Source organism: Castor canadensis, chromosome X (assembly GCF_047511655.1).
Source record: "Castor canadensis chromosome X, mCasCan1.hap1v2, whole genome shotgun sequence".
In the NCBI taxonomy this organism is placed as follows: domain Eukaryota; kingdom Metazoa; phylum Chordata; class Mammalia; order Rodentia; family Castoridae; genus Castor; species Castor canadensis.
This window is the reverse complement of record NC_133405.1, coordinates 84223421-84250854: the sequence shown is the minus strand read 5'-3', so window position 1 is coordinate 84250854 and position 27434 is coordinate 84223421. Positions and strand designations below refer to the sequence as shown.

The 27434-nt window shown below is 40.7% G+C and overlaps 1 protein-coding gene across 2 annotated transcripts; it reads left to right on the top strand.

Annotated features, from left to right (window-relative positions):
* Positions 1–583: 583 nt before the first annotated feature.
* On the top strand, positions 584–24963 carry Yipf6 (Yip1 domain family member 6). Of its 2 annotated transcripts, none has more exons than XM_020166892.2 (8): positions 584–636; positions 1024–1126; positions 11769–11897; positions 12815–12893; positions 14392–14434; positions 17413–17538; positions 18116–18273; positions 20586–24963. In XM_020166892.2, the coding sequence occupies exons 2-8, from the start codon at positions 1070–1072 to the stop codon at positions 20699–20701; spliced, it is 708 nt and encodes a 235-aa protein (XP_020022481.1). In that variant the 5' UTR covers positions 584–636; positions 1024–1069; the 3' UTR covers positions 20702–24963. The 2 variants fall into 2 exon arrangements, with proteins under 2 accessions (XP_020022481.1, XP_073920024.1); XM_074063923.1 differs by lacking the exon at positions 584–636 and adding an exon at positions 2005–2114.
* Positions 24964–27434: the final 2471 nt, after the last annotated feature.

Sequence of the window (27434 nt, the reverse complement as noted above, 5' to 3'; positions counted from 1 at the left end):
CTCACGCCTGTAATCCTAGCTACTCAGAAGGGAGAGATCAGGTGGATCGTGGTTCGAAACCAGCCTGGGCAAATAGTTCGTGAGACTCTAACTGGAAAATACCCAACACAAAAAAGGGCAGGCAGAGCAGCTCAAGGTGTAGGCCCTGAGTTCAAATTCCTGTACCACCAAAATAAAAAAAACAAAATAGTCCTTCTCTCAACCCTGTGAAGGGGTGGTGGTGCTGCTTTAACCACTCCTTTTTTTTTGGCGGTACTGGAATTTGAACTCAGGGCCTCACACTTGCTAGGCAGGCGCTCTACCACTTGAGGCATTACTCCAGCCCCAAGTGTTTTTTTTTTGGGGGGGGTACTGGGGCTTGAACTCAGGGTCTACACCTTGAGTCACTCCACCAGCCTTTTTTGGGTTGAGAATTTTTCGAGATAGTGTCTTGCGAACTATTTGGCTTCCAACCTTGATCCTCCTGATGCCTGTCTCCCCAGTAGCTAGGATTACAGGTGTGTCCAAATACTGGCTCCCACACTGGGGTTTGAACGCAGGGCCTCCTGCTTGCGCAGGCGCGCTACCATTTGAGCCACGCCCCCAGCCCGGGAAAAGTGAATTTGGAGGCTGGGTGTGGTACATCGCTGAGGTTAGGTCAGTCCGGAAGGTGGGAAGTGCGTGGCGGCGCGAGGAGAAGCTCAGGGAACCAGCAGGGAACTGCTCCGCTGGGAGGGAGCAGTCGGAGCGGGGAAAGCCGGGCTCTCGGAGGACTGCGGAGGACAGGAAACGGGAGCGCGGGGGACTGTGGGGTAAAGACCGAGCGAGCGCCCCGAGCCTCGGTTTGAGCGTTCAAGGCGGCACTGTTTGGGAACTGCGGCCCCGAAGCCGCGAGGCGACACAGGGCACGGCTCCACACCCGCAGGACGCGGGCTAGCAAGGGATTGGCGTCGCGGGCTGCGGCCGCCAGCTGTTGCTAGGCGCCTTTCAGTGACGCGGCGTCCGCGTGCTGACGCGCTCACGGCTGCTGCCTCCACGTTTCAGGTTCCGCAAAGGCTTGTGGGAGCGATTGCAGCGCAAGACAGCCAAGATGGCGGAAGCGGTGGAGTCTCCAGGAGATCAGGAGACAGCATCGCCCAGGCCCCTGGTGAGCTTGGGAACTACGACAAGAGGGACCGAGGGTGACGCAGAGTTCTCCTAAGGAAGTCGGGGGGACGGGCTTGTGGCCTGAAAGCCGGAGCCCCCTCCGGCTCTGTACCCAGTGCTGGAACCAGTCCCAACCAACACTGCACCTGTTCCTTGGGCTAACTTATCTTTTCCCCCGCGCGCCTCGCTCCCTGCACACCTGGTGAAACTCCTCTCCCTCTCCCTTTCCCAGTTTTCAGGGCGCCTCCTCGTCCGCGATGTTGTGTTAAACGGCAAGTTTGATGTGATTTCTTAAGTTCTTCCACTGTCCCCAGATTTTATCACGACCTGTTACCAGCCCTACATACAAGTAAAGAGAGATCATTTCCCATGGGACGTTAACATTTTATTGCTTGTAGAGTCTTTAATTGTTGAGCGACCGCAGTAGGCTAGATTTAATTCCTGCTCCCTGACATCCTCAGAATACCCTCTGGCTTCACTCTCCACAGGGAAAAGAATTTCAATTACAAGTACAAGCCCAAAGCCCATACTATTTATAAAACGCAGACTTTGCTGTTAAAACTTACCTGGGCTGCAATCCACCCACTCTGCTGCTTGTATGAAATTCAGCAAGTCATTTAATGGAGGAATTTTTTTCATCTGTTAAATAGACATGAAAATATCTGTCTCAAAGAAGTTTTTAGGGAGATCAATTGACAATTTATATAAAGTGATCCGATCAGTGCCACGAGCTTAGGAGTTTGTCATTGTTCTTCCCCGATGCCCCTCCTCCCAGTGTTCAGTTTATTACATAATAGTTGCTCAATAAATGCTACTTCCATTTCCTTTATTTATTTTGGTGGTCTTGGGGTTTGAACTCGGGGCTTTGTGCTTGCTTAGACAGATGCTCTACCGCTTGAGCCACACCTCTAGCCCTCCATTTTAAGTTGACAACATAGAAACACTGAACTCCGAGTCAAGCGAACCTGATTCTAGTCCTGGCTCTGCTGGTTAGTGGTTTTATTTGTTCACCTCCCGCTTCATTCAGCAAATATTTATTGAGTTTCCATTATGTTCCAGACACTCTTTTAGACACTGGGGACATAGCAATGAAAGAGGAGTTGGGCTGGGGCTGTAGCTCAGTAAGAATATCTGCTTAGCATGTAAAGGGCCCTGGGTTCCATTCGCAGCACAGCAAAAAAAAAAAAAAAAAAAGTGGGGGGCAACTTCTTATGGAGCAGTTCTGAGCAAAATCACTCTAAACCCCAGTGTCCCTTTGGAAAATGGCGATAGAAACTCATCCATGAATAGTGACAGGACTAAATAAGCCAAGATGCATATAGTGTCTACTGTGCCACAGTTACAGGTGCTTAGCGGTTCTTACTTCCTATTTTATTTATTTTATTTTAGTCATATGTGCATACAATGTTTGGGCCATTTCTCCCCCCTTCCGCCCCCTTCCTTAACCCCCCCTCCCCCCCTCCCCCCTCACTTCCAGGCAGAAACTATTTTGCCCTTATCTCTCCATTTTGTTTTTTTTTTTTTTACTTCCTTGGATGGCTTTTTATATTTTTTTTAATTTTTATTTTATTCATATGTGCATACAATGTTTGGGTCATTTCTGCCCCCCTTCCCCCCGCCCCCTCCCTTACCCGCCCCTTACCCCTCACTAACATGGCAGAAGCTATTTTGCCCTTATCTCTAGTTTTGATGAAGGGAGAGTATAAGCACCAAGGGTTTTTACTAGTTGAGATAAGGATAGCTATACAGGGAGTTGACTCGCATTGATTTCCTGTGCTTGTGTTACCTTCTAGGTTAATTCTTCTCGAACTAACCTTTTCTCTAGTTCCTGGTTCCGTTCTCCTATTGGCCTCAGTCGATTTAAAGTATCTGCATTAGTTTCTCTGCGTTGAGGGCAACAAATGCTATGTAGTTTTTTGGGTGTCTTACCTGTCCTCATACCTTCCTTGTGTGCTCTTGCTTTATCATGTGATCAAAGTCCAATCCCCTTGTGTTTGCCCTTGATTTAATGTCCACATATGAGGGAGAACATACGATTTTTGGTCTTTTGGGCCAGGCTAACCTCACTCAGAATGATGTTCTCCAATTCCATCCATTTACCAGCGAATGATAACATTTCGTTCTTCTTCATGGCTGCATAAAATTCCATTGTGTATAGATACCACATTTTCTTAATCCATTTGTCAGTAGTGGGGCATCTTGGCTGTTTCCATAACTTGGCTATTGTGAATAATGCTGCAATAAACATGGGTGTGCAGGTGCCTCTGGAGTAACCTGTGTCACAGTCTTTTGGGTATATCCCCAAGAGTGGTATTGCTGGATCATATGGTAGATCAATGTTTAGCATTTTAAGTAGCCTCCAAATTTTGTTCCAGAGTGGTTGTACTAGTTTACATTCCCACCAACGGTGTAAGAGGGTTCCTTTTTCCCCACATCCTCGCCAACACCCGTTGTTAGTGGTGTTGCTAATGATGGCTATTCTAACAGGAGTGAGGTGGAATCTTAGTGTGGTTTTATTTTGCATTTCCTTTATTGCTAGAGATGGTGAGCATTTTTTCATGTGTTTTTTGGCCATTTGAATTTCTTCTTTTGAGAAAGTTTTGTTCAGTTGCCCATTTCTTTATTGGTTCATTAATTTTGGGAGAATTTAGTTTTTTAAGTTCCCTGTATATTCTGGTTATCAGTCCTTTGTCTGATGTATAGCTGGCAAATATTTTCTCCCACTCTGTGGGTGGTCTCTTCAGTTTAGAGACCATTTCTTTTGTTGAGCAGAAGCTTTTTAGTTTTATGAAGTCCTATTTTTCTATGCTATCTCTTAGTTGCTGAGCTGCTGGGGTTCCATTGAGAAAGTCCTTGCCTATACCTATTAGTTCCAAAGTATTTCCTACTCTTTCCTGTACCAACTTTAGAGTTTGTGGTCTGATATTAAGATCCTTGATCCATTTTGAGTTAATATTGGTATAGGGTGATATACATGCATCTAGTTTCAGTTTTTTGCAGACTGCTAACCAGTTTCCCAGCAGTTTTTGTTGAAGAGGCTGTCTTTTCTCCATCATATATTTTTAGAGCCTTTGTCAAAGATATTACTTCATATTTTTCATCCAGACTACCTCGCCCCTCTTCTATGAGGTTGCTTTTCTTTTTTTTTTTTTTGGAGACAGGGTCTTTATGTGCAGCTCACGGTGTCCTGGTTCTTGCTTTGTAGCCCAGCAGGCTGGCCTTGATCCTGCCTCTACCTCCTGAGTGCTGCCAGTATAGATATGTACTACCATGCCCAGTGTCGGGGAAGCTGTTGCTAAGTGACTTCAGTGATTCTACTCACTCATTACTCAGTATCCAATCCACTTCTATTCAACAAATGTTTATTGAACTACTACAGTGTGTAATGCATTGTGCTAGTTGCTTCAGGGAATACGAAGGGCATTCTACAGTGTGTACAGTCTAATTTGTAGGGTTGATAAAGATATACAATGTTAAAATAAGGTAGTACATAAGAGGTAGCTACATATTAAATATTAGGGAATGCTATTATGTCCAATTGGGTGACCAAGCAAGTTATGTGGTAGAAATTACATTTGAGAGGGCCTCAAAGGATGGGTAGGATTTGAAATTCCAAGTGAGTATCAGAGTTATCAGTGATTGAGCATTTGCTATGTGCTAAACATCCTCTCTATTTTCACCACAACCATTTCAGGTAGGTGGCTTTTAACTACTGAAAAATGAGGAAATGAGATGCAGAAGTTTGATTTCCCTGAGGTCTATACCCAGTTAGTGACCAGGGTTGAAATTTGAAATTTAACTCTGCAGCCCAGACTATTTCTGTTAATGGTACACAGCCTCTCACAGGTAAGGGGACAGAGATCGGAAGGTGCTAATTTATTTATATAATAACAGCTAGATCACTTTGGCTAAAGCTCAGAGATTAGGAGACAAGCCTTAAAAGCTAAGCCTATCGAATCAGGGAGGTTGTGTAGAACAGTGGTTAGGAATGAGTGCTCTGAAGTCAAGTTGCCTAGGTTTGATTCCAAGCACTGTCACTTACCTAGTGGAATATTGGGGAAATTACTAAACTCCTCTATGCCTATTTCCCCATCTGTAAAATGGGGATACAGCAATACTTAGTTCATTGGGCTATTAGGTAGAGTAAATGAGTTAATATTCGAGTGCCTGGCAATAAGTGTTATTTCTTTTTATATTTTCCTGTGGTGCTGAGGATGGAATCTTCATGCTTGGTCTACCAGTGTGCTCCACCCCCAACCCCTCTTCATTTTTTTGGTGGTACCCTGGCTTTGAACTCAGGACCTTGTGCTTGATAGAGGCAGGCACTCTACCACTTGAGCCATGCCCCCAGACCTCCCTCTTCTTGATTACTAACCTAGGAGGTCTAAGAGGTTATGAGGAGCCTGGGGAAATGTTTGAGGAAGGAAGGGTTTGAAATCATGAACTGACAGCATATTTGAGGATAAGTTACAGTGTTAGAGTGGGGAATGTCTGGAATCTAGAAGGCCAGGGAAGAAATGATGGGGATCCATACTATGGCAATTGTAGGAGGCCAGAGAATTTGAGAGACAAAGCAAAGTCCATGAGGGTTTATTGTGCTAGATAGAATGTGTCTTAGATTCGTGTTTTCTAAATTTTAACGTTTAGCAATCACTGGGGGATTCTTGTTAAATTGCAGGTTGTGATTTGGTAGGTAGAGATTCTGCATTTACAACAAAGTTTTTGGCCATGTTACTGTTGCTGTTGCTCTCAGTGATGCACTTTTTTTTTTTTTCATTTTTCTTTTATTATTCATATGTGCATACAAGGCTTGGTTTATTTCTCCCCCCTGCAGTGATGCACTTTTAAAAGCAAGACTAATGACATCTGAGATGCTGTGATGCCTGAACAAAACCAGATAACAGGAGGGTTAGCTGGCAGAAGGCTTTAAAGGTTGATAATTCAGTTTTGGATATGTTTTAGTTTTTGAGATACTGGCAGGCCATTCGGTAGATATCCAATAGGCAGTTGGACTTTGAAACCTACATTTCAGGGCTTAGGAAAGGTCATGGACCAGGGCTATAGCTCAGTAGCAGAGTACTTGCCTAGCATGCACGAGGCCCTGGGATCCATTCCTAGCACCACAACAATTAGAAAAGGAAACAAAATAAAACTGTTGATGTAGGAGTTGTGTGCACACCGTTGAAAAGACAGAATGTTAGGTAACGCCCATCCATATTTTGGGGGCCGAAGAAGCTGTAATAATGGTTGCAGCCTGGAGTCTGTGAGGAAGCTGGCTCCAGGTGGAGGGGCTGGCTGGAGTCCATGCCACTAGCTACCCCTCTACCCACTCCTTGTAGCCATGCCTCTTGGACTGAGCTAATTCTTTCTTTATGCTTCCCCCTTGTTAATTCCCAGCTGTTTTTAGGGCTGCAGTCCCTGCTTTTATCACATATTTCTAGTTCTGCCTCCATCTCCTTCCTTCACTAGTTCAAACCAGACAGCAAAGTATGCATGTGTATTTCTGGGCACATGTGGGCACACATGTGTACATGTGCAAGAACATACGCATATTCTGTACCATGGGAAAGGAGAGGATCATAGAGTCCAAGTCACCTTTCTTTCCCACCAGGGGCCAGTTCAGAGAGCAGAGTCCGTTAGCTGAGGGCCTGGAAGTCCACAACTCTTATTTATGGGGCTACTATAGATCATGGCTCAGCTTGTGGCACAATATCACTAATTCTTCCCAGAGAAGATATTAAGGAAGTGTTGGGGTGGGGGTTGGGGTGAGACCATATGGCACTTTAGTGACGGTGAAACTTCTGACACAAACTATTTGGAGTTAGGCCAAACTTTTTCCAAGGTTAAAACTTCTCTTTAGACACCAGCCACAAGTTTGGGCATTCCTAGGACCACTTTCACTTCCGACTAGTTGCTACAATTTTAGGGGTTTGCATGACTCCTCAGGGCCCATCATTCACTAGAATGACCCACAGGACTCAGGACAAAGCTATTCTTAAAGTTACAATTTTATCGTAGCAAAAAGATCTGAACCAGTAAAAGATTTATACAAGGTAAAGTTTTGAAAGGTCCCAAACACAAAAATGCTTTTGTCTCCTCCCTGTGGAGTCAGGATGTGTTATCTTCCTGGCATATTAATTTGTGACAATATGCAGAGTATTGGGATAAGGGAAGCTTAGCCATGTGTCTAGAGTATTTATTGGGGCTTCATTATGTAGGCATAATTGATTGGGTCATTGTCCACATAAACTCAACTCTAGTTCCCTCCCTTTGCCAAATTTTGGGTTTATATCTCATGACCTAAAGACCTAACCCATTAATTTTTTTTAACTGGGGCAGGTTTGAACTCGGGACTTCTCACTTGCAAAGCAGGCATGCTTTATTGCTTGAACCATGCCTCCAGTCCATTTTCTTCTGTTCATTTTTTTTATTATCCTATTGTTCTACTGGGGGTACATTGCGACATTTACAAAGTGCTTACAGTATATCTTAGTTAAATTCACCCCCCTCCATCATTCTTCATCTCTTCTCTCCCCTGCTCTGGTTATTTTGGAGATGGGCTCTCACAAACTATTTGCCTGGCTGGCCTTGAATTGTTGTCCTCTCTATCTCAGACTCCCAAATAGCTAGGATTCCAGGCGTGAGTCCCTGGTGCCTGGCTCTATTTGCTCTTTCTGGTGTGGTTAGCCACCATCCTGGGTCATCTCCTTAGAATAAACTATCTAGGGAAATTGTTAGCAGAAACTATCAGAGCCCACCATGAATAACACAATACTCTTATCATTCAGGAAATTCTGAGTTTAGAAGTTACCTTCCAGAAACAGTTGGCAAAGACTGGCCAAATTCTTTATTGTATAACAGTGACAAAAATGGAATTGACTCCCTTGGGCATCTTGAACTTGAGCTAACATCTATCTAGCCCTTGCTGTGTGCTGATACTGTGTGTTATACATGTATTAATATTTATTGTCTGGCCCTTTACAAAAAGTTATCTTTTAGAATAATTAAAAGTAAAAACATTTACCTTCATTTTAACCACTTTTGGATATCTTCATTTCTTTGTGTAAATCCATGTTTCCTTCTAATATATTCCCTTAACCCCCCTCTTCTCTCTCTTCAAATAGTACTGGGTTTCATTATGCCATCTTCACACACACACACACACACACACACACACACACACACAAACACACACGGTGTACACACGGTATACTTCAATCCTTTTCATCCCCCAGTATACTCATCTTTCTCCCTCCTCTTCCCACTAATCCCCTCCCCAGACAGTTCCCCTTTTACCTCATGCCCCATCCTTTTATTCTTATTTATTATATTATTTTTATTATCAAGTTTTTGCTTCTCTGAAAAAAATCCTTATTTTGCTTTTTGCTGAGATTGGAATACTCTGTTGACACTTTTATTCTTTCAGCACTCTTAAAAGTGTTTTCTTCTGGCTTGCATAATTTTGGTGAGATGTCTTTGCGTTCTTATTCCTGTTCCAGTGAATTCAGTGCCTTTTTCTCTGACTGCTTTCAAGATTTCTCTTTATCCTTGGTTTTCAGTAGTTTGATTATATAGGTTTGTGGATTTTTTTCATTTTGTTTTTGGGTATTTATCTTGAATGTAGTTCTCTGGGCTTGTATGAGTCATTTGATGTCTTTCATTAATTTTTAAAAAATTTCAGCCATTATCTTTTCAGATACTGCCTCAGGTCTGTTCTCTCTTTTTCTTCTGGAATTCCAATTAATCGCACAATTAGACCATTTAGTGCTGGTGGAGTGCTTCAAGTGGTAGATCGCATGTCTGGCAAGTATGAGGCCCTCAGTGCCACCAAAAAAAAAAAAAATACTAGATCAGACCCAAAGGTCTATTCTGGTTTTGTCCCCAAAGTCATTCTTTTTTTTTTTTTGAGACAGGGTCTCACTGTCTTGTTCAGGCTGGCCTCAAATTTGTGATCCTCTTGCCTCAGCCTCCCTGTTAGCTGGGACTACAGGTGCATGCCATGGACATTCTTCATCTGTTAATATGTTCATTTATTTCTAGTGTTACAGTCTGACTCTTATAGTTTCCATCTCTTTGAAGAAATTCACCAGCATTAGTGCATGTATTTTTTCTTTAGTCTCTCAGGCATATTAATTATAATCCCTTAAACTTTTTCTGATAATTCCAACATCTGAGTCATCTCAGAATCTTGTTTTACTGACTGCTTTGTCTTGTCACATTGAGTTGGGTTTTTTTCCTGGTATGTAGTTTGGGAATAATTTTATTACATAATGCTAAGCATTATATGTAGAACAGGAGACTCCCAGAAGTGGCACATCTCTTCTGCAAAGTGTCACTGTGGAAATTGGGTTAATCTGTTAAGAAGTTTAGTTGTGTTTTGGTTTTGTTGTTGCTGAAAATACCTTTAAGGCACCTCTAGCTTCAAATTCCTATGCTGTTATGTTGGGCTTAGAGAGGGTGTTAGTTTGTTCCAGTGTTTTTCTTTCTTTCTTTTTTTGGTGGTACTAGGGTTTGAACTCAGGGCCTCATGCTTGCTCAAGAGGCATTCATGTTTGGGGGCAAGGTATGCCCCCAGCTCCAGTGTTTTTCTTTTTTCTTTTTTGGTAGGGAGCACAGTACTGGGGTTTGAAGTCAAGGCTTCATGCTTGCTAGGCAGGTGCTGAACCACATGAGCCACTCCAGGGGTTTTTTGTCTGGATTTTTTTGAGATAGGGTCTCACAAACTATTTGCCTGGACTGGCTTTGAAACTTGATCCTCATGATCTCTGCCTCCTGAGTAGCTAGGATTACAGATGTGAGCTAACTGCACTCAGCTCAGTGTTTTTCTTAATGTTCCTGTTTGTTTTGTCTTTTGCCCTTGTGTCTCAAGCTCTATCCCCTACCACAGCAGTGGATTGCTGTTGCTTGTTACTCCACACCTCTTAGCGGGGAGGGGGAAACCCTTGTTGTCGTGGTCCAGCCTTTGATAGGCCTCAGGGAATCTTGAGTGTGACTTTCTCAGTCCTGTTTCTCCTCCAGCTGAAGGAAACTCTTTATGGTCTGGGCCCAGGGTGGTTTCCTGTCCCTCCTTCAGGAGAAGAGAGATTTTTCTTTCCTCTTTCCTCAAGCATAATGGGTCTTCACCTGTAATCTGGAAGCAACATTTGTTTCCTTCCCCAAGCAGCTTTAAGGGTCTTTTTCTGTTGGGGAGGGTCTAGGTGCAGTTTTCTGCTTTTCTGAGTGGCATCTGCTCCCTTCTCCTATATCTGCACTTCTTTCCTCCTGCTAACCTTTCTGTGAGCATCCAGTGAAGTCTGGAGGAGCCTGCAAGTGAGTTGTCAATTGCTTCCAGGAGTTCTGTACTTCTGTACTTGATATTTAGTAATTCATTTAAAATTGTAGCTGAATTCTTGCCCGTCTGTATGGTACCTACTGATCTTGTCTTCTCACGCTTTGCTGCAGTCAAGCCAGTGCTGATGTCCTGTGTCTTTCCTTAGATTGCACATCCAGGCTACTTGGTTGTTCTACAACCTCAGGTCTTTGATAGGCTCAAGGACAGTTATGATTTTGTAGTTTATTTAGCTTTCTCTCCATTGTTCTGGTTGGGGGATGCTCTTTTCAGCTTTCTGTGTCTCAGCCAAATTATAGTGTTACGTGGTCAGTGAAATAGTTGCTGTCTTTGTGGTTGTGTATTTAATTCAATATATGATAGGTTCATTAGTTTCTGTTTTGTATTTAGTTTTTCTCAGATGTTAACTAACTACTTAAGTGATTTTTACTCATGGACAGAGAAAAACATGTATATGAAGAAGCCTAACTCCTCTGCCTATCTGCTCTACCACCTAATTCCCATCTTCCTTTATAGGAGACCTGAAAATCATACAGATTATTTCTTGTTTTCACAAAATGTGAGAGGTGTTGAGAAGCTTTTCATAAGTTCTTTGAACACCCTCACCCTTCGTAGAGTTTTACTATACTGTCTTGTGTTTCACCTGCAGCTGTTGCCCACTAAAAATTGTGCCCACTGGGCAAAAACTGAATGAGAATGGATTGCTTCTGTTTTCTTAGGAATTTGTAGATTCCCAAGTTTTGATCATGATAACCTAATTGAGCAGATAAGCACAGAGTTTAAAACTTCACATTCATTAATTCACTTTGAGAATTTTGTCCGTGGTTGTCAGATCAAGTAGTAAAAACAATGTGGACCATGGTATATTTTGCTGCCTCCTTCTTCCAAGTTCTTTACATTTTATGTAATGCTCTTTTTTAGCCAGTAGAGGCCAGTAAAGCCCAGTAAGGAACAGAAAGAAGTGCAGTAGAAAATGTGATTGCTCGGTCACTTTTTAATAGCAGTTATTATCTCAATCTTGCTAGCTGGTGTCATGTAGAAATTTCATGCTTGGAAGAAAGTAAATATTTGAGGGTAAGAAAGTGTGGCATTTACTTTCAGTATTTTTTCATTATATTCCATCTCCTTTAAATTAAAAGAAGTATTTGAGAATTATAATGGGATATGCCTTACTTAATGTCTGTTGGCTAACACATACTTTAACTGCTATGTAAAACCCTACAAAAAGACATGGTCCCTCCTCTAGGAAATGATGATATCTTTGAGGAATGCTGCAGTTTATTATAGGCTTAAATTTTTTTCTAACTCTTCTTAGTTTGCAGGACTTTCTGATATATCCATCTCGCAAGACATCCCGATAGAAGGAGAGATCACCATTCCTATGAGGTCTCGCATTCGAGAATTTGACAGCTCCACATTAAATGAATCTGTTCAGAATACTATCGTAAGTTACACTAGCAAAGAGAATGTCTCTTCAGCATCATGGGACTAAATAGCTAATTATACTTTGCAATATTTTAGGTTGGTTTGCTGATTTTCAGTTTATTTTATTTATTGAAATTTAAGCTTCTCCCCTAAAGAATAATTCATAACTGTTTTTGGAGAGCAGTTTAGTTACAGTTGGTATTAAGAATCTTAAAATGTCCAAATTGTTTCTCTAAATATAGTACAAAAACAATTTTAAAAGATTTTAACACAAAAAAATCAATATACAAAGTTGTTCATTATTACATTCTTTGTAGTAAAATTGAATATAACTTAAGTGAATTAGCCAGCCTGGGCTAGCATATTCTAGGCCAGCCTGGACTACATAGTGAGACCCTGTCTCAAAAAGATTAAAAACAAGGACAGAATTATTTCTACTGTATTTTGAGAGGTTATATTTGTATCACTAAACCCTTCCTCAAATGTCTTGATTAATTCATTTATCAGTAAAGTTGTGAATGTTGGAGACAGTTTATTTTATATCTTACAAAGAATGCTAGGGAGCATGACAATTGGCCTTGGTGTCCTCATCGTGTATCAGATGAATATCACATACTATGTTTTGTAGATGTATAAAATTGTTGGATGGGGCTGTGGTAGTGGCTCAAGTGATAGGGCTTTGTGCTCACTAGGCAAGTGCTTTGAATTCAAACTGGTATTGCCAAAAAGGAAAGTGAGATGTTGGCCTAAGGTGTTAATAGAAAAAGCATCCCTTCCCTCTCTCTCTTTGGACAGTAAAGGAGTTAAGCTGGAATTAGTTCCAAAATTGAATAAAGAGTTCCCAGAAGACTGAAGTAAAAGAAATTTTAGCAAATTAAGTGGGTGGGCTGCCTAGTAACCTTGGTCATTGCAATGCATGTTGTTTATGTCTTTCAGATGCGTGACTTAAAAGCTGTTGGGAAAAAGTTCATGCATGTTTTATATCCAAGGAAGAGTAACACTCTTCTGAGAGATTGTAAGTATATGACGTTTTCAAGGATTTGCTTCATATCATGATACCTTACTGTTAGAAAGCTTTTGCTTGCTATGTGTAAGGTTAGCCTTGTCAAGTTACGGACATTGGGCTGTTTTTTTCATGCAGAAGAACAGCAGTTCCATTAGTTCAACATAATAATTATTAAAGGGAAGTAATGTGAGAAAGTGGTGAGAATTTTGGGCTAAGAAACAGCAGACCTAGGTTCTCTTCCACCTCTACATGTGAACTTGGGCAAGTCACTTCTTCCTCACTTTCATTTTTCATATCCCTGAATTGAGCGGGACTATTTGTCTATCTCATATAACTTCAGCTTTGTGAAGTGACTTGGCAGTAGTCTTCTTCCTGAGAATGTGGGGGGAAGGTGTGAGCTAGGTCCTTTGATAAGCTTCAGATTTCCTTTCCAGCCTCTGAAGTCACAGGCAGAATTTTTTATGTTAGAAGATTATGTACATTTGGGGGACAGATGGCTCATAGCTTTCAACATGCTAGAATGTGGCTTATTAGATGAGGAGAGAGGGGTGATTTGTGGGATGTGAAGTGAACAAAGCTTAAAGTATATGTAAGGAATTGCATTTAGAACTGGGGAGCAGGGAGAGCAAGTGGGAGACAGGAGAGGTGTGAAGGGTTGGGCAGACACAGAGAGTCTTGCTGTCTGAATTCCAAGAGTGGGAGAGGTAGATAGAAAATAGTATGAATTTTCTCAGAAAAATGGAAATATATGATCCTGCTATACCACTACTGGTATGAGGAGCATACAATAGGGAGAGCTGCATACCCATGTTTATAGGGGCACTATTCACAACAGCCACAATATGGAACCAGCCTAGGTGCCCAACAACTTGTGAATGGATAAAGAAAATGTGCTAATATACACAATGGAGTATTGTTCAGTCATACAGAAAAGTGAAATTGTGTAATTTGCAACAAAATGGATACAATTGGAGATTATCATGTTAAGCAAAATAAGCCAGGTGGAGAAAGACAAATATATACTTTCTCTCATGTGCAGAATCTAGAACTAAAAAAACAAAAAAATGACACGAATGTAAAAGGGAACCAGCATGAAGAGGAAGGAAGAAGAAAAGATAGGGTGATGGGGGGAGTGACTATGATGGAAGTACATTGTATGCACATGTGAAAAGAGTAGTGAGCATTAAAAATTGTTAAAAGGGGGATGGGAATAAGAAAGCAATAGAAGGGTGAATATGATCAAAGCACATTATATGCGTGTATGGAAATATCACAGTGAAACCCCTCACTTAGTACAATTAATATATGCTAATAAAAAACAAGAGTAAATCTTATTTCCTTTGAGATATTTCTGTTATCCTTTACCTATTTTCAAGTGATTATTCATATTCATTTATATAAGCTTTCCATAGAATAAAATTATAGAAACATTATCCTATTTACTGCAAAAAATGAAAATACTACATATTTGTTTCTTAACAGTCGTCTGTCTTTCCTTGCCTTATAGGGGACTTGTGGGGCCCTTTGATCCTTTGTGTGACACTTGCATTGTAAGTACTTACATTTCCTTTGTTTGCCATTTGAGCTACACTAGACTTTTTTAAGTTTCAGAACTGAGGGGAATTTTGAGTATTTTTTTTAGAATTCTTTTTTTTTTTTTTTTTGAGTCAGTGTCTCACTACGTAGCCCAGGCTGTCCTGGAACTTGCAGTTCCCCTGTCTCAGCCTCCTGAGTGCTGGGATTACAGGCATGTACCCCCATGTCCGACTTAAACAAAACTTTTAAATACCTTCAGATTTTATCCTTGTCACAAGAACTAAATAGCTTCCTTTCTTAAAAAACAAACCCAAGCTCAGAAATGTTGAAGTCTAGACTAACATCACAACCTGAGGAATTGAACCTCAGGTTTCCTGACTGCCTATTCTCTACCCCTATAATTATTGTACTGCTTCCCATCTAACCATTCTGGGTCTCCTTTTCCATATCTTAAAAAGAGGTTGTTGATGGGTCTAACCCTTTTTGGTTCTAATTGCAACACATTTATTCTTAGGTTCTTTACTAACTTTTTGTTGTTTTTAAAGTGCTGGGAATGAAACTAAGGATGTGTGCCTGCTAGGCAAGCACTCTACCACTGAGCTACATCCCCTGCCCCTTCTAATTTGTTTTGTGTGGTGTTGGAGATCAGATCCAGGTCCTTGCACCTGCTAGGCAGGTGCTCTACCAACTAGACTACTCCCGACCCTACTTTTTTTTAATTTAAGTATTTTTATTATTGTTGTACTGGGGGTGCATTATGACATTTACAAAACTTCTTACAATATATCATAGTTGAATTCACTCCCTCTATCGTCTTTTATCCCTCCTCCCCCTATTCCTGGAATAGTTTCAGTAGATCTTATTGTGTACATACATGTGTACACAATATTGGCACCATATTCACGCTCCTACACCCTTTCTGTGTATCCTCCCCCCCCCACACACACTGGTACCAACTTCCCAGGCAGAAGCTGTTTCGCCCTCCTGTTCTCCAATTTTCTAAACAAAATGACACTGCCCTAACTTTTTCATTTAAATTGAGCATATGCTCATTTAGGTCATAATGTAGTGCTATTCCTTATACCTTTAATAACCATATCAAGGGAATCAGTTCACTGCCTCGATAGAAAAGTTATATTAGAAGCTGGTGAGCATATAGTTATTTTTCATTTTGAAAGAATAACCTTAGAGATTATGTAGTTTAACCCCACTTAGTTGCGGAGAAAATTTGAGTTCCAAGACATCAAGTGACATATTTAGTGATAGAACTTGGGTCAGTGTCTGGTCTTCTGCCTCCAAACTAGTTAATACTCTTTCTACCTTACCATGCTGAAGCAATAGGGATTCCAGACAACAAATGATGAGTGCTGGCACGTTCTTTGCATCTGCTTGTCAACACTTGGGATGGAATATGCACAGCTATCCAATATAAAACGTTGCACATACTGGCAGGTGGCATTGCCAGGCAAGACTGGCTGGCTTACTACGTGGCTTCTCTATACTCTATAAGAAGAGGTTATGAGCTGGCTGTTATTTATTATTTTTTCTGGAGAAAATAATATAAAGTCCAAGTATTCTAAGTCCAGATTTCAAGATTTTTACATCTGTAAAATCCTTAGACTAAGAAAGACTATTTAAATATTCCACAGTAGTCTTTTAGTAATGATCTGTATGTTTCGATCAAACCCCAACAACTCATTATGTTTATAGACTATTTCAACTTTTAAGTATCTGAACTAAACCCTTAACTCAAGAATTACAAATTCAGATGTGTCTAACAGCTAGAAAAGTAACCTCAATGCAGCAGTAGTGATCCTGTGACTGTAAGGCTCCTGCTATTTCAGCTGCACCTGATTGTTGCCATGTTGGAATGCAGTCCTAGTGTGAGAATCTTTTGTCTTTTCAAGAAAATTAAGCCATGTGTGGTGGTGCATGTGTATAATCCCCACACACAAGAGGATGAGGTAGGAGAATTGTGAGTTTGAGGGTACCCTGGACTACATAGCAAGTTCCACTCCATTCTGGGCTACATAGGGAGAACCTTGTCTCAAAAAGAAAAAGGGCCAGGTATGGTGGTATGTGCCTGTAATCCCAGCTACTTAGGAGGCAGAGATTGGGAGGACCACACTTTGAGGACAGCCTGGGCAAAAAATTAGCAAGACCCCATCTCAGCCAACAAGCCAGACATGGTGGATCACCTATGTAATCTCAGCCACATGGGAGGCATAGGTAGGAGGATCACAGTCCAAGGCCACTCCAAGCAAACACATGAGACTCTATCTGAAAAATAATTAAAATCAAAAAAGGGCTCAGGTGGTAGAGTGCCTGCCTAGCAATGTGCAGCCCTGAGTTCAAATCCCAGTACTGTCCAAAAAGAGGGGGGAAAATCCAGTATTGCAGATTCTTTTCGTTTGTGGTACTGGGGATCAAACCCAGGGCCTCATGGTATGCTAGGTCAGCAATCTATTGCTGAGCTACATCCCCTGCTCCAGAAATACATAATATTTTTTTAGAAACCTATTCTTGTCCCATAGCTCAGGCTGGCCTTAAATTTGTAATTCTTCTGCCTCAGCTTCCCAAGAACTGGGGTTATAGGTATGTGCAAGCATGCTTATCTTCAGAAATGCATATTCTTAAGAGAAACCATCCAATTTTAAAATAATATCAAATTAAATTTAAAACAATTTTAAGTAGTATATGAGCCACGTTTGGCCCTTCAGTTTATAACCTTTGCTTGAACACAAAGGTCTTGAGTAATCCATTTAAACATTCCAGTAAAGTCAAATGCAGCACCCCTAACAGTACTGAGGCATTTGTCGTTGAAGAAAATGCCAGATACTTGGGGCAGTTTCCTTTCAGCGCGACCTACATGTTACAGATGTTCAGATGAGGTATGACCCAGCAGTCTGGTTCAAAGTGTGAGGACCCATGCCTGAATTTTGTTGCTCTGAGTAAAAGATGAGGCAATTGTCATTCTGTTTCCTTGTCTCAGAATGCTGCAAAGAGGCTCTGTGGATAGCGAAAAAGATGGAGGGCCCCAGTTTGCGGAAGTATTTGTCATTGTCTGGTTTGGAGCAGTTACTATCACCCTCAACTCAAAACTTCTTGGTGGAAACATGTGAGTATCACTAAAATGTACCTTTTTTCCCCTTACCAGATAGCAGATCTTAGATTTTTAGAAAAAGTAGAATTAACTGAGGACCAAAGAAAAAGTTCTCTTAAGACCACTGAATATAGAGAAACCTAGTGGAATTAAGTTAGCTTAAATTATTTAGGGTCCTTTGATAAGCTTCAGATCTTTCCAGCCTCCGAAGTCATGGACAGAATTTTTAGGTTAGAAGATTATGTACATTTTGGAGGACAGATGGTCCATAGCTTCAAACAAATTCTCAAATATGTCTGTAACTAGAAAGGAATAAGGACCACCATCTTAGAGGTTCAGTGGAAGGAGAGCTGGAAATTAGAGCGGATCATCTGGTATTAGAAAGCTGACTCTTAAGGGGCTTAAAGGAGAAGGGAGATCATGGGGAGAGAAAATGAAAGCATGTGCTTAGTACAGAGGACTAGCTCCATAAAGTGAACATCTGAGTGTATGTGTAATTTGTCAGGAGGGAGGCGACAGTCCATGGTATATAGACAGCAATATGACAAGCTATGTTGTCATACTGATGAGCTTTGTGGATGCCTGTTTGCAGATCTTTTTTTCAGAGCCTGTGTGTGTTGGGTTACTGCATACTTCCCTTGACAGTGGCAATGCTGATTTGCCGCCTGGTACTTTTGGCAGAGTCAGGACCAGTAAACTTTATGGTTCGGCTTTTTGTGGTGACTGTGATGTTTGCTTGGTCTGTTATCGGTAAGTATGTACATATCTCTGTAGTAGCAGAACAGACAAAAACATGAGTTAAAGGTGAACAGATGTGGCAGTGAAATTCCAATGTCAATTTGAGTGGTATGACTCCAGCCAGTATTATTCACAGAATCCTCTGTTTTAAGTAGACATTGATAGCAGTGCTGTCCATCATATCTCAGTTGGGTATCTGGACTTACAAGATTTGGAGAGTCATAGTGGGCATACCTGTAATCCTAGCTACTTGGGAGACTGAGGCAGGATGATTGTGAGTTCAAGGGCAATTTAGCAGTATCCTGTCTCAAAATAAATTTTTTAAAAGGCTGGTGATATAGTCTAATGGTAAAGCTCTTGCCTAGCATGTGTACTACCACATGCTAGTACTCTGGTACTACCAAAAATAAGAAAAGTATGGAGAGTCACAGGATCTTGCTATGTATCCCAGGCTGGCCTTGAAGTTACTGTTCTCTTGCCTCAGCCTCCTGAGTTCTGGGATTACAAATTTGTTCCACTACACTCGGCTAAGAGTCATATTTTTCTTTCCTTAAGTAATGGGCAGGGTTGGGAAAACAGATTACACTAGATCCTGCTCAGTCCTGGTATATATGAGGCATAAGTGACTTAGGAAATGACTTGGAAGTTTTCCTGACAAACTAGTCATAATAAAAATAATAGCATGTACAGATGGCTTATTATAGTCCAGACACAAGTTGTAAATGCTTTGTATCTATTATCTCTCTTAACCCTCACAGCAACCGGATTAGACAAATGCTGTTATTAGCCCCATCTTGTAGGTGAGGCTCAGTCCCCTAGTGAGTAACGGAGTGAGGTTTGAAATCGAAGCAGATCACACAATTTTAAAATCTGCCCTATTCCACTTTCTTGTATAGGTTGTAAGTATCATTGCATACAGAATGAGTGTTCCTTATCCAAAGGGCTTGGGATCAGAAGTCCTTTGAATTTTGTGTCTTTTTGGATTTTGGTATATTTGCTTGCACATAATGAGATATCTTGGGGATTTAAAAATTTTTTTTAAATTCCAGCTTAAAGTAGAGGTGTTCACTAGCTTCTTATTTACCGAGTCAGACTGCCTAATATTTTTAAGTGTGGTTCTATCTCATTACTCTGGAACATGGTTGAAAACTAAGAAGTAATCTGGGAAAGTGAGAGAGACAGAGTTGATGTTCCAAAGACTGTATATTAGGCTTGAGTGCTTTCCCCGTGCGAGAACCCCTCATTCCTTCACTTTGACTTTGTTACTTACCATATATATAGTTTTCACTAGCCCACAGGAGAATAGAAAATAGAATCTTAAGCTAGGCATGGTGGTGCACACCTGTAATCCCATCATTTGGAAGACTGAGCCAGGAAAATCATGACGTTGAGGCCAGCATGGGCTACAGAGTGACACCCTGTCTCACTCTGTAGACTCTCCCTGTAGACGCTTAGGAGAAAGAGGCTTTAGTTGAGCAAATATTTCTTTAATTACAAGCTATGTGTCAGGCATTGTGCAAGGAATCGTCTTGCAGTTCAAAGTGATGGAGCAGCCAGCCATGAAAACACTTAAGGGCAATAGTGTTCAGGGTCCAGTGGGGATTCAGAAGAGGGAAGGGGGCAGTTGCAGCAGGAAGGCAAGCAATGGTTCAGACTGTTCAAGCAAGATTTCCTAGAGGGGTTATCCTTGATGTGTAGAAAGGGAAATAGGGTTTTTTCAGATGGACAGTTGATGGCATTTGAAAGAGCCAATAACTTAAGAACAGTTCATTTAAAAAATGCAGCAGTGGGCTGACAGAATGGTTCAAGTGGTAGAGTACCTGCCTGCAAGCATGAAGCCCTGAGTTCAAATCCTAGCACTACCAAAAAAAAGTGGCAATACAACGCTGTATGCTATAGGAACAAATAACCTTACACATCTTTATAAGCCTGTTCAATACAGTTCAATAACTTGCCAGAAAAGGAGAATAAACTTCTTTTAGAAAGGTTTCTATCTAAAACAGCATAAAACTTGTGAAGACTCATTACTTCACACAAGAAGCCCTCAGCTATCTGAAGATCACAAATCTAAGTAAGAGCTTTTCTCTTTTGTGGCCATACTAGAGATGGAACCAGGGTCGCATGCATGCTAGGCAAGCATCCTACCAGTGAGCCACATTCCCAGCCTTCTACCTGAGCTTTTAGTGTGATTCTCTAAGGGGTCACAAGTAGAACTGAACTTTTACTGCAATTCTGTGTTCCAGATTATGCCAAGCAATGGAATTTTAGTAAATGTTAACAGTCATAATAATATATTATTAAATACTCCTTTTTGTTTTATTTAGCCTCCACAGCTTTTCTTGCTGATAGCCAGCCTCCAAATCGCAAAGCTCTTGCTGTGTATCCTGTTTTTCTGTTCTACTTCGTCATCAGTTGGATGATTCTCACTTTCACTCCTTAGTAAACAGGAGGCAAGTTTAACATCAGTGAACTGAAGACTCATGTGAAAGATACAGTTCACTAAGGAGTTTTGACACTACCCTTTTTGTCTGGATTTGGAGGTATTAAAAGGGAGCCGTACAGCATGAAGCACTGTCGTCACTTATATATGGACTGATGTTTGCAAGGCTGTCCCTTTCCTCTTACTGTTCTGTCTTTCAAATACATGTGCATACTACACACAGTATAATGCCTCCCGAAGGCATGATGGAGTCACTATGGTCCATTTGGGTGACAACCAGTGACTCAGAAAGCACATGGATGCACCCTAAATTGAATAGAGTTGGTAACTATTTTCAGCTTTGAGAGTACCAGTTCAGGTGCAGCTCTTAAACATATTGCCTTATGACTATTAGAATATGCCTCTCTTTTCACAAATAACAATGGATAGTCTGTATCCATTTTCTTTTCTTTTTCTTTCTTAAGCTTAAAAAGGCAATGACGGGTTAGGAAAGAGATTTGTAAAAGTGGGAGCGGAAACGTGCATTAACCAGCATTCCAATTTGATCAAAGACAATTCTATACTTGTTACTTGCTTTTTTTAAATAAAGCAAAGGACATCTAAAGAATTAGCCTCATGGCGAGCACCTCAGTTGACACTCTAGTTTTTAATCTTGCTCCCTAGTTTTGAATATGCAATGTTAGTAGCTCACATGTAATATTCCTTTGTCTGAAATTCTCAGTGGTCCAACATTGGAACTTATCCAAGTAGAACTCAGAATTTTAGATTGGTAGGTCTCTAACACATATTACCATATGGCTACCTTCTTTTAAGGTAGTTTAGATACCGCATAGCTACAAGGAAATCTTCATTATTTTGTGTAGTCCAGCCTCTGACTAGAGAAAGGAAAGCTAAATCAGAAGTGTGCATTTAATCAAGTTAACATGGAAGGTTTAGTGTTCCGATGGCTGGTTGACAGAATAGATTCCTACAGCATGAATGGAGGGTTAGTTGAGTTTACAGCTGCTGTCTCTCTTTAGTGGGTTAGCAGTTTCTTTGTTAGATGAGATTTTTGGGCTGGGAAATAGCAATTTATTTTCTGTGTTTTAAACTTTATTTGTAAAGCTAATTAGCTCCCATTTAGACAAGTACATTTTGCACAGGTACACCTACTTATACTCAGATATTTATGCACACAGTGTGAAAGCTTTTCAGGGAGCAGAGCATCTGGGACAGGCTGGTTCTCAGCTAAACAGGGCTCCTTTAAGGTAATATGAGCTGTTGCCTTCTATAAATTGCACATTGAGGAACTCTAATAGACAAAGATTAGAAGTCAGGCCGGAAACATTCCTGTAAATATGCAGTTACTTACAAAGATAGGAATTTCTTACTCATTTTTTCTTTAACATACAGTTTAAATATTTATTCATTTTGTATTTAAAAGGTACCTACATATACATTTATGATTCTAAAAGCATAATTTCTCTGTCCCTAGATTAACCAAGCAATCATAGTCCAAATGGATTCTTGGAACCATACTCAATTACAGAGTTGGTCCCCTCTGTCCCAACCTTGGCCAAAGTTTTCACTTATTTATTCATATTCACTGCAGTTTACCATTTAAAATGTCAAACACTTGTGAGGACAAACCTGATGTTTCAGTCTTGAGTTGGTAAAGAAAATATTCTGCAACTGATTCTAAATTTGAGATTGATCCTAAATTACCATCCATTTCCATTGTCTGAAAGTTTCTAACTTCCCACTAAGTATTTTTCTCCCAAAGTTGTGTTTTTAATCTGCTCTAGTGATTATAATGTATAATTAAAGAGGTTACCTTGCTTCTCAAAGGAAATGAAGTCTTTACCACATTTTGCTCAGGTGAAACATTTGGTTAGAAATTCCTAAGGCCACACTTTGGCAGGGGGTATGTGGGTGGGGGGGTTATACATATTGAATGTTAAGGCAGCTTGATCTGTGTTATTAATCTCTTGCTCTTGGGAGAGTGGTTTTATATGAGTAAAATGAAGGTGCAGGACTTGGGGTGTAGTGCAGTGGTAGAGCACTTGCCTTGAACGTACAAGGCTGTGGGTTCCATCCCCAGCACCACCAAAAAAAATGGTGGGTGAATTGGAGGTTTAATTATTTTTCCTGAATGTGAATGATCGTTAGAAGGTGTAAATAAATGTTTTTTAACATATGCAAACAAATGCATTGCTTCCTATGACAGAAGTTAAGGCCTGGGTATCTGGAATTTGTAACTCTCAGCACAGCTTTTCCCTGATTTGCTGCAAAGGCACATGGTTGATTATAGAAATGAGGACTAGAAGGGCAGGAGCTTTCCAACAGAGGAAACTGCTTCATGCATCACTGCAGAATGTGAGTGTCATCTCTGTTACAGATGAACACTTGTGCTCCCAGTTCTGAGACCTACCAAGACTCTCATTATGTTCTTTAGCAGTAGGAAGTATAAAAACTTGATTTAGTTGCTGTTCGCATTATAAAAACTTAATTGATGACAACATATTTGAATGTGCAGTATGGTCTTAAAAGTCAGTTATTTATCATTAAGTCTCTTTTGCCTCTTAAAAGGCTTATTACTTGAGTTCAATTTGATCTTTTCATTGTGGTGGGGTTTTTCTTTTGTTGGGCAAGGTCACAGGGCATGAGACTGAAGCATTTCACTGTTAACTCTATTTGTCTTTTGTAAACATTGTCCCCCAAAATGTTACTGGAAAGCTAACAAACCTGTACTTGGTGATACAATTGTGTTCTTTTAATGTTCTTAGTCTGTTGACTTCCTGTATTTGCACTGTCTGTTTATTCCTGGAGACAAAAATGAAAATCTGTTAGTTCAAATTTTTGGGTAACATCATTGGAGTTTATCTAAAGTTTATTGTGATTTAATATAGACATCCATTGCATGCAACTATTTTAGTTTCAGTTTAAAGCACTGAAATTGTGATTCTTAACTAGACTGTTAGTTTCTGAGACATTTGGATGGAAATAAATGTATGAGTGTTAATCTATGTATATAAATTAGAAACATTTTTGTAAATTCTGTGGGCTTTTATTAAAAATACAGAATTTGTAGGGATTTACTTAGGCCCTAGAATGGCTAAATTAATAATAATAACAATAATATGACTAATACGTAACATTTATTGGGCACTTACTGTGTATGAGGCACTATTCTATTTTTTTAAGAATTTTTATAACAGCTTTATTCAGATACACCTTACCATAAAATTCACCCTTTTAAGGTGTTTAATTCAGTGGTTTTTAGTACATACACAAAGTTGCACAACCATCACCACTATCTAATTTGAGAACATATTCATCACTCTGAAAAGAATCTTGGCATCCATTAGTGGTCACTGCTGTCCCCTGTTCACCTCAGCTCCCATCAACCACCAGTCTGCTCTCTGTCTCTACTGATGTGACCAGGCGCTGTTCTTTACTTACTGTTTGTGTCCTCCACCCTTGACATAAAGTGCTACAGTTCTCATTTGCAAGTAGAAAATTGAGGCAGTTGCCTAAGGTCACACAGTAAATTAATTTACCCTAGGAATGACACGTTAGATGAGAACATTGTAGGACACAATTTTGAATTGATTGTTCTGTACATGACCTAAATAGACTCCTTCCCCAGGTTATGTTCCATAGCTAGCCTTTCCACCCTAGAACTGACTGGAGGGAGATAAGCCTTCTTTTTTATGCATATTGGAGCCCAGTGGCATCTGAGAAGAACAAAAGCAGGTGTGCATTGGGAAGAGGTTTGCTGCACTCACCGTTCTTGAGCCCCTTTTCTCTCCCTACCCCCACTGCCACCACACATGTATGTTCCTTTTTTTCAAAGTCTTAAGAATCAAACTCTGCCTCTTATTTTAATTCTCCCAGATGGGTGGTTTATGCCTCAAAATGTAATTTGTCTCTTCAGGTGTTTATAGTTAAGGGGTGCAAAATTACAGGACCAGTTATGTTCCTAAGACCTCAGAGAGCAGTCGTGTGAGAATAGAATGCCTTTCTATTTGGATCAAACTAGGTGAGAGGAAGAAGTGACAGTAAAGGCTTTGCCTTATGAAGTCAGTATGTCCCTAGTAGGAAGTGGCCACACACTGCACTTTTCAGAGCCATTGTACCCTGTGCCAACACTGCTGTTAACACAATCCTCCTTGACACTCCATTTTAATTCCAATCTTTCCTACAAGTAATGAACCCATGCAAAGAAGTCTGTAAAATGGTTTGTGAATGTTAAATGCGCAAATAAAAACACTGGAAAAGAATTTGTGTGTGCTTGTCCTTATGCTGAAAGTACACAGATACTGGCTGCATACAGATGCATATATCCTCATATAACAGCATGGAATGCCATGTAGCATTGCACAGAGCAAGTTAGAATGGGAAGTCATTGACTCACAAATGCCATATGGCAGGCCCTTTACTAATGCTCTATCAGCAGTCCCTTCTAGTTACAGCAGTCTTTTTATAACCAAAATGCAATGCAAAAAGCTGGTAAGCACAACCAGGAGCTGAGAGTGAAAGAAAGTTTATTACTTGTAGCAAGGAAGAAGGGTGGGAGGGATAATTCCCAAAGCAATGCCTCCCCCCTTAGCAAACAGAGCAGGGGGCGTTTATTAGGCAAATGCCTATCTAGTCATGCAGGAAAGACTCCACATCACATATAGAGGTAAACATACTCTTGAGCATGCTTGGTTCTGCTATGTTCATACATCAAGTGTTGTACATCAGGTGGGAATGCTGGGGGGAGGAATTTAGTGTGATAATGAGCAAAGTTTACTCTAGGTCACCTAAAAAGGGTGGAGCCTTATCTGAAACAAAAAGCAATGTTGGAGGCATACTTATAGTCACTTAAAGGGGCAGTGCAGTAGGGAGCTGTAATCCCAGCACTCAGGATGCTGACGTAGATGGATCTCCAGTTTGAGGCCCATCTGAGCTAGTGAGACACTTAACAACGACAAAAAGCAGTGCATACTTCCACCCCGCAAGTATAGGTGGGGTCTTAGGAGTAAGCGCCTAGTGGCTAACATTTTGAATTAGGTGGGGTAGGTGGCATTGTCTCTATCTTAATGTTGAGGAATCTGGGTCTTGGGTCGCTTAAATAGCCCAGAGTCACAAAGATTGCAACCAGCATTCATACTCGGGTTTTATGATTCTGAAGCATCTTTTTTTACATCAGTTCCTTGCCAAATTAAAACCTTACTTATTCACTTAAATGGAGCTAATTCAAGTCAGGCAATTTAGAAGCTTGGTGAGAAATTGAGTTTTCAGCCTTCTACTGGGATCTAGACCTGTTTCTGTTTTTAGTTTATAATGTACTTAGAGAAACTGAATTCCCTGCTGCCCTACATACATAATTGAAAAAAACCATGCTTCTAATTTGCCAGTGTGATCTGTATGTAAAAACTAGAGAGGTCTTTGAAGTATTGAGATTACTTGTGCCATCCAAGAGGAGAAGAGGAAGGGCATTCCAAACAACAGAGAACCTGGCGAGCAAAGGCAAGAGGAGCCAAGCAGGTCTGGGTGCCCGTGTGTGCCCATGTGGCAGTGCAGCAGGCACATCGTTCTGCATATAATCACGATGCTTTGTGACACTTCACTTTTCTAGTTGCCTTTATAAACTTCATTTCCCTCAAGTAGCTAAAACTACTGAGTGTATTTTATAGCTAAGGAAATAGGTACAGAAAAGTGAAGTGTCCTGTGTTAGGAAACCAGTCTTGAGTGCAATTGGAAAGTTCTTAATGTTAATGCAGCTTCTCTTTTTTAATAGTGGACTGGAGTTTGAACTCAGGGCTTCACAGTTGCTAGGCAGGCACCTCCAGTCAGCAATCCTTCTAATGAGAACCCAAATGTTGAAGTGAGTTCAACTGAATTGGAATACTAAAGTTAGCTAAAATGAGGCCAAATTATTGCAGATAGGTTTTGAAAACCAGGGAGCTGTGAAGTTAGGGCTTGCTGTGGTGGGAATAGGCTGCCTTTCGTGGAATGTCTTGCTGAAAGTGTCTTCACCAGAATAAATGAGGACACAGTGAGAAATTGCACTGGGAGGAGGGCAGAGGGAAGAAATGAATGCCACCGAAGTCTGGAAGGATGGTGTGCTTCTGAGAACAGCTGGGTAGGTGCTGGCTTTGGCTATCAAAGTGATACCTTCAGACAGCTGGAAATATGAGGGTAGTGGAACTATGAGGGTCGTAGAGTTCACAGTTAGGCCTGAGCAGACATGCCATTCATGTTGAGAGAACGTGTATCCCAGGCACAGTCTTGCTAACCATAGTTGCTATAGAAAGGAACCAGTAGGAGATACTGAAGTTGAAACTTACCTGCCATGGATTTTCGCATGTTATCTTTATCTAACACTAACCCTATAAGGTTGTTACCCTTTTTTTTTTGTTTTGGTGCTGGGAATGGAACCCAGGTCCTTGCACATACTAGGCAAGCACCCCAACCACTGAGCCAAATCCCTAGCCCTTGATTTTTTGAGACAGGGACTTGCTATATAGCCCAGGCTAGCTTACAACTCACAATCTCACTATGTAGTCCAGGCTGGCATCAAACTCAGGATCCTTCTAGGGGCTGGGATTACAGGTATGTGTTACCATGCCCAGCTCACTCAGTATACTCATTTTGTACAGGCTGATGAGTTTTGACAACTGTAAACACTCATGTAAGATATTGAATATTTTTTCATCATTTCTAAAATGTCCTTTGTCTCCAATTTTAATCAGCCTCCTCCAAT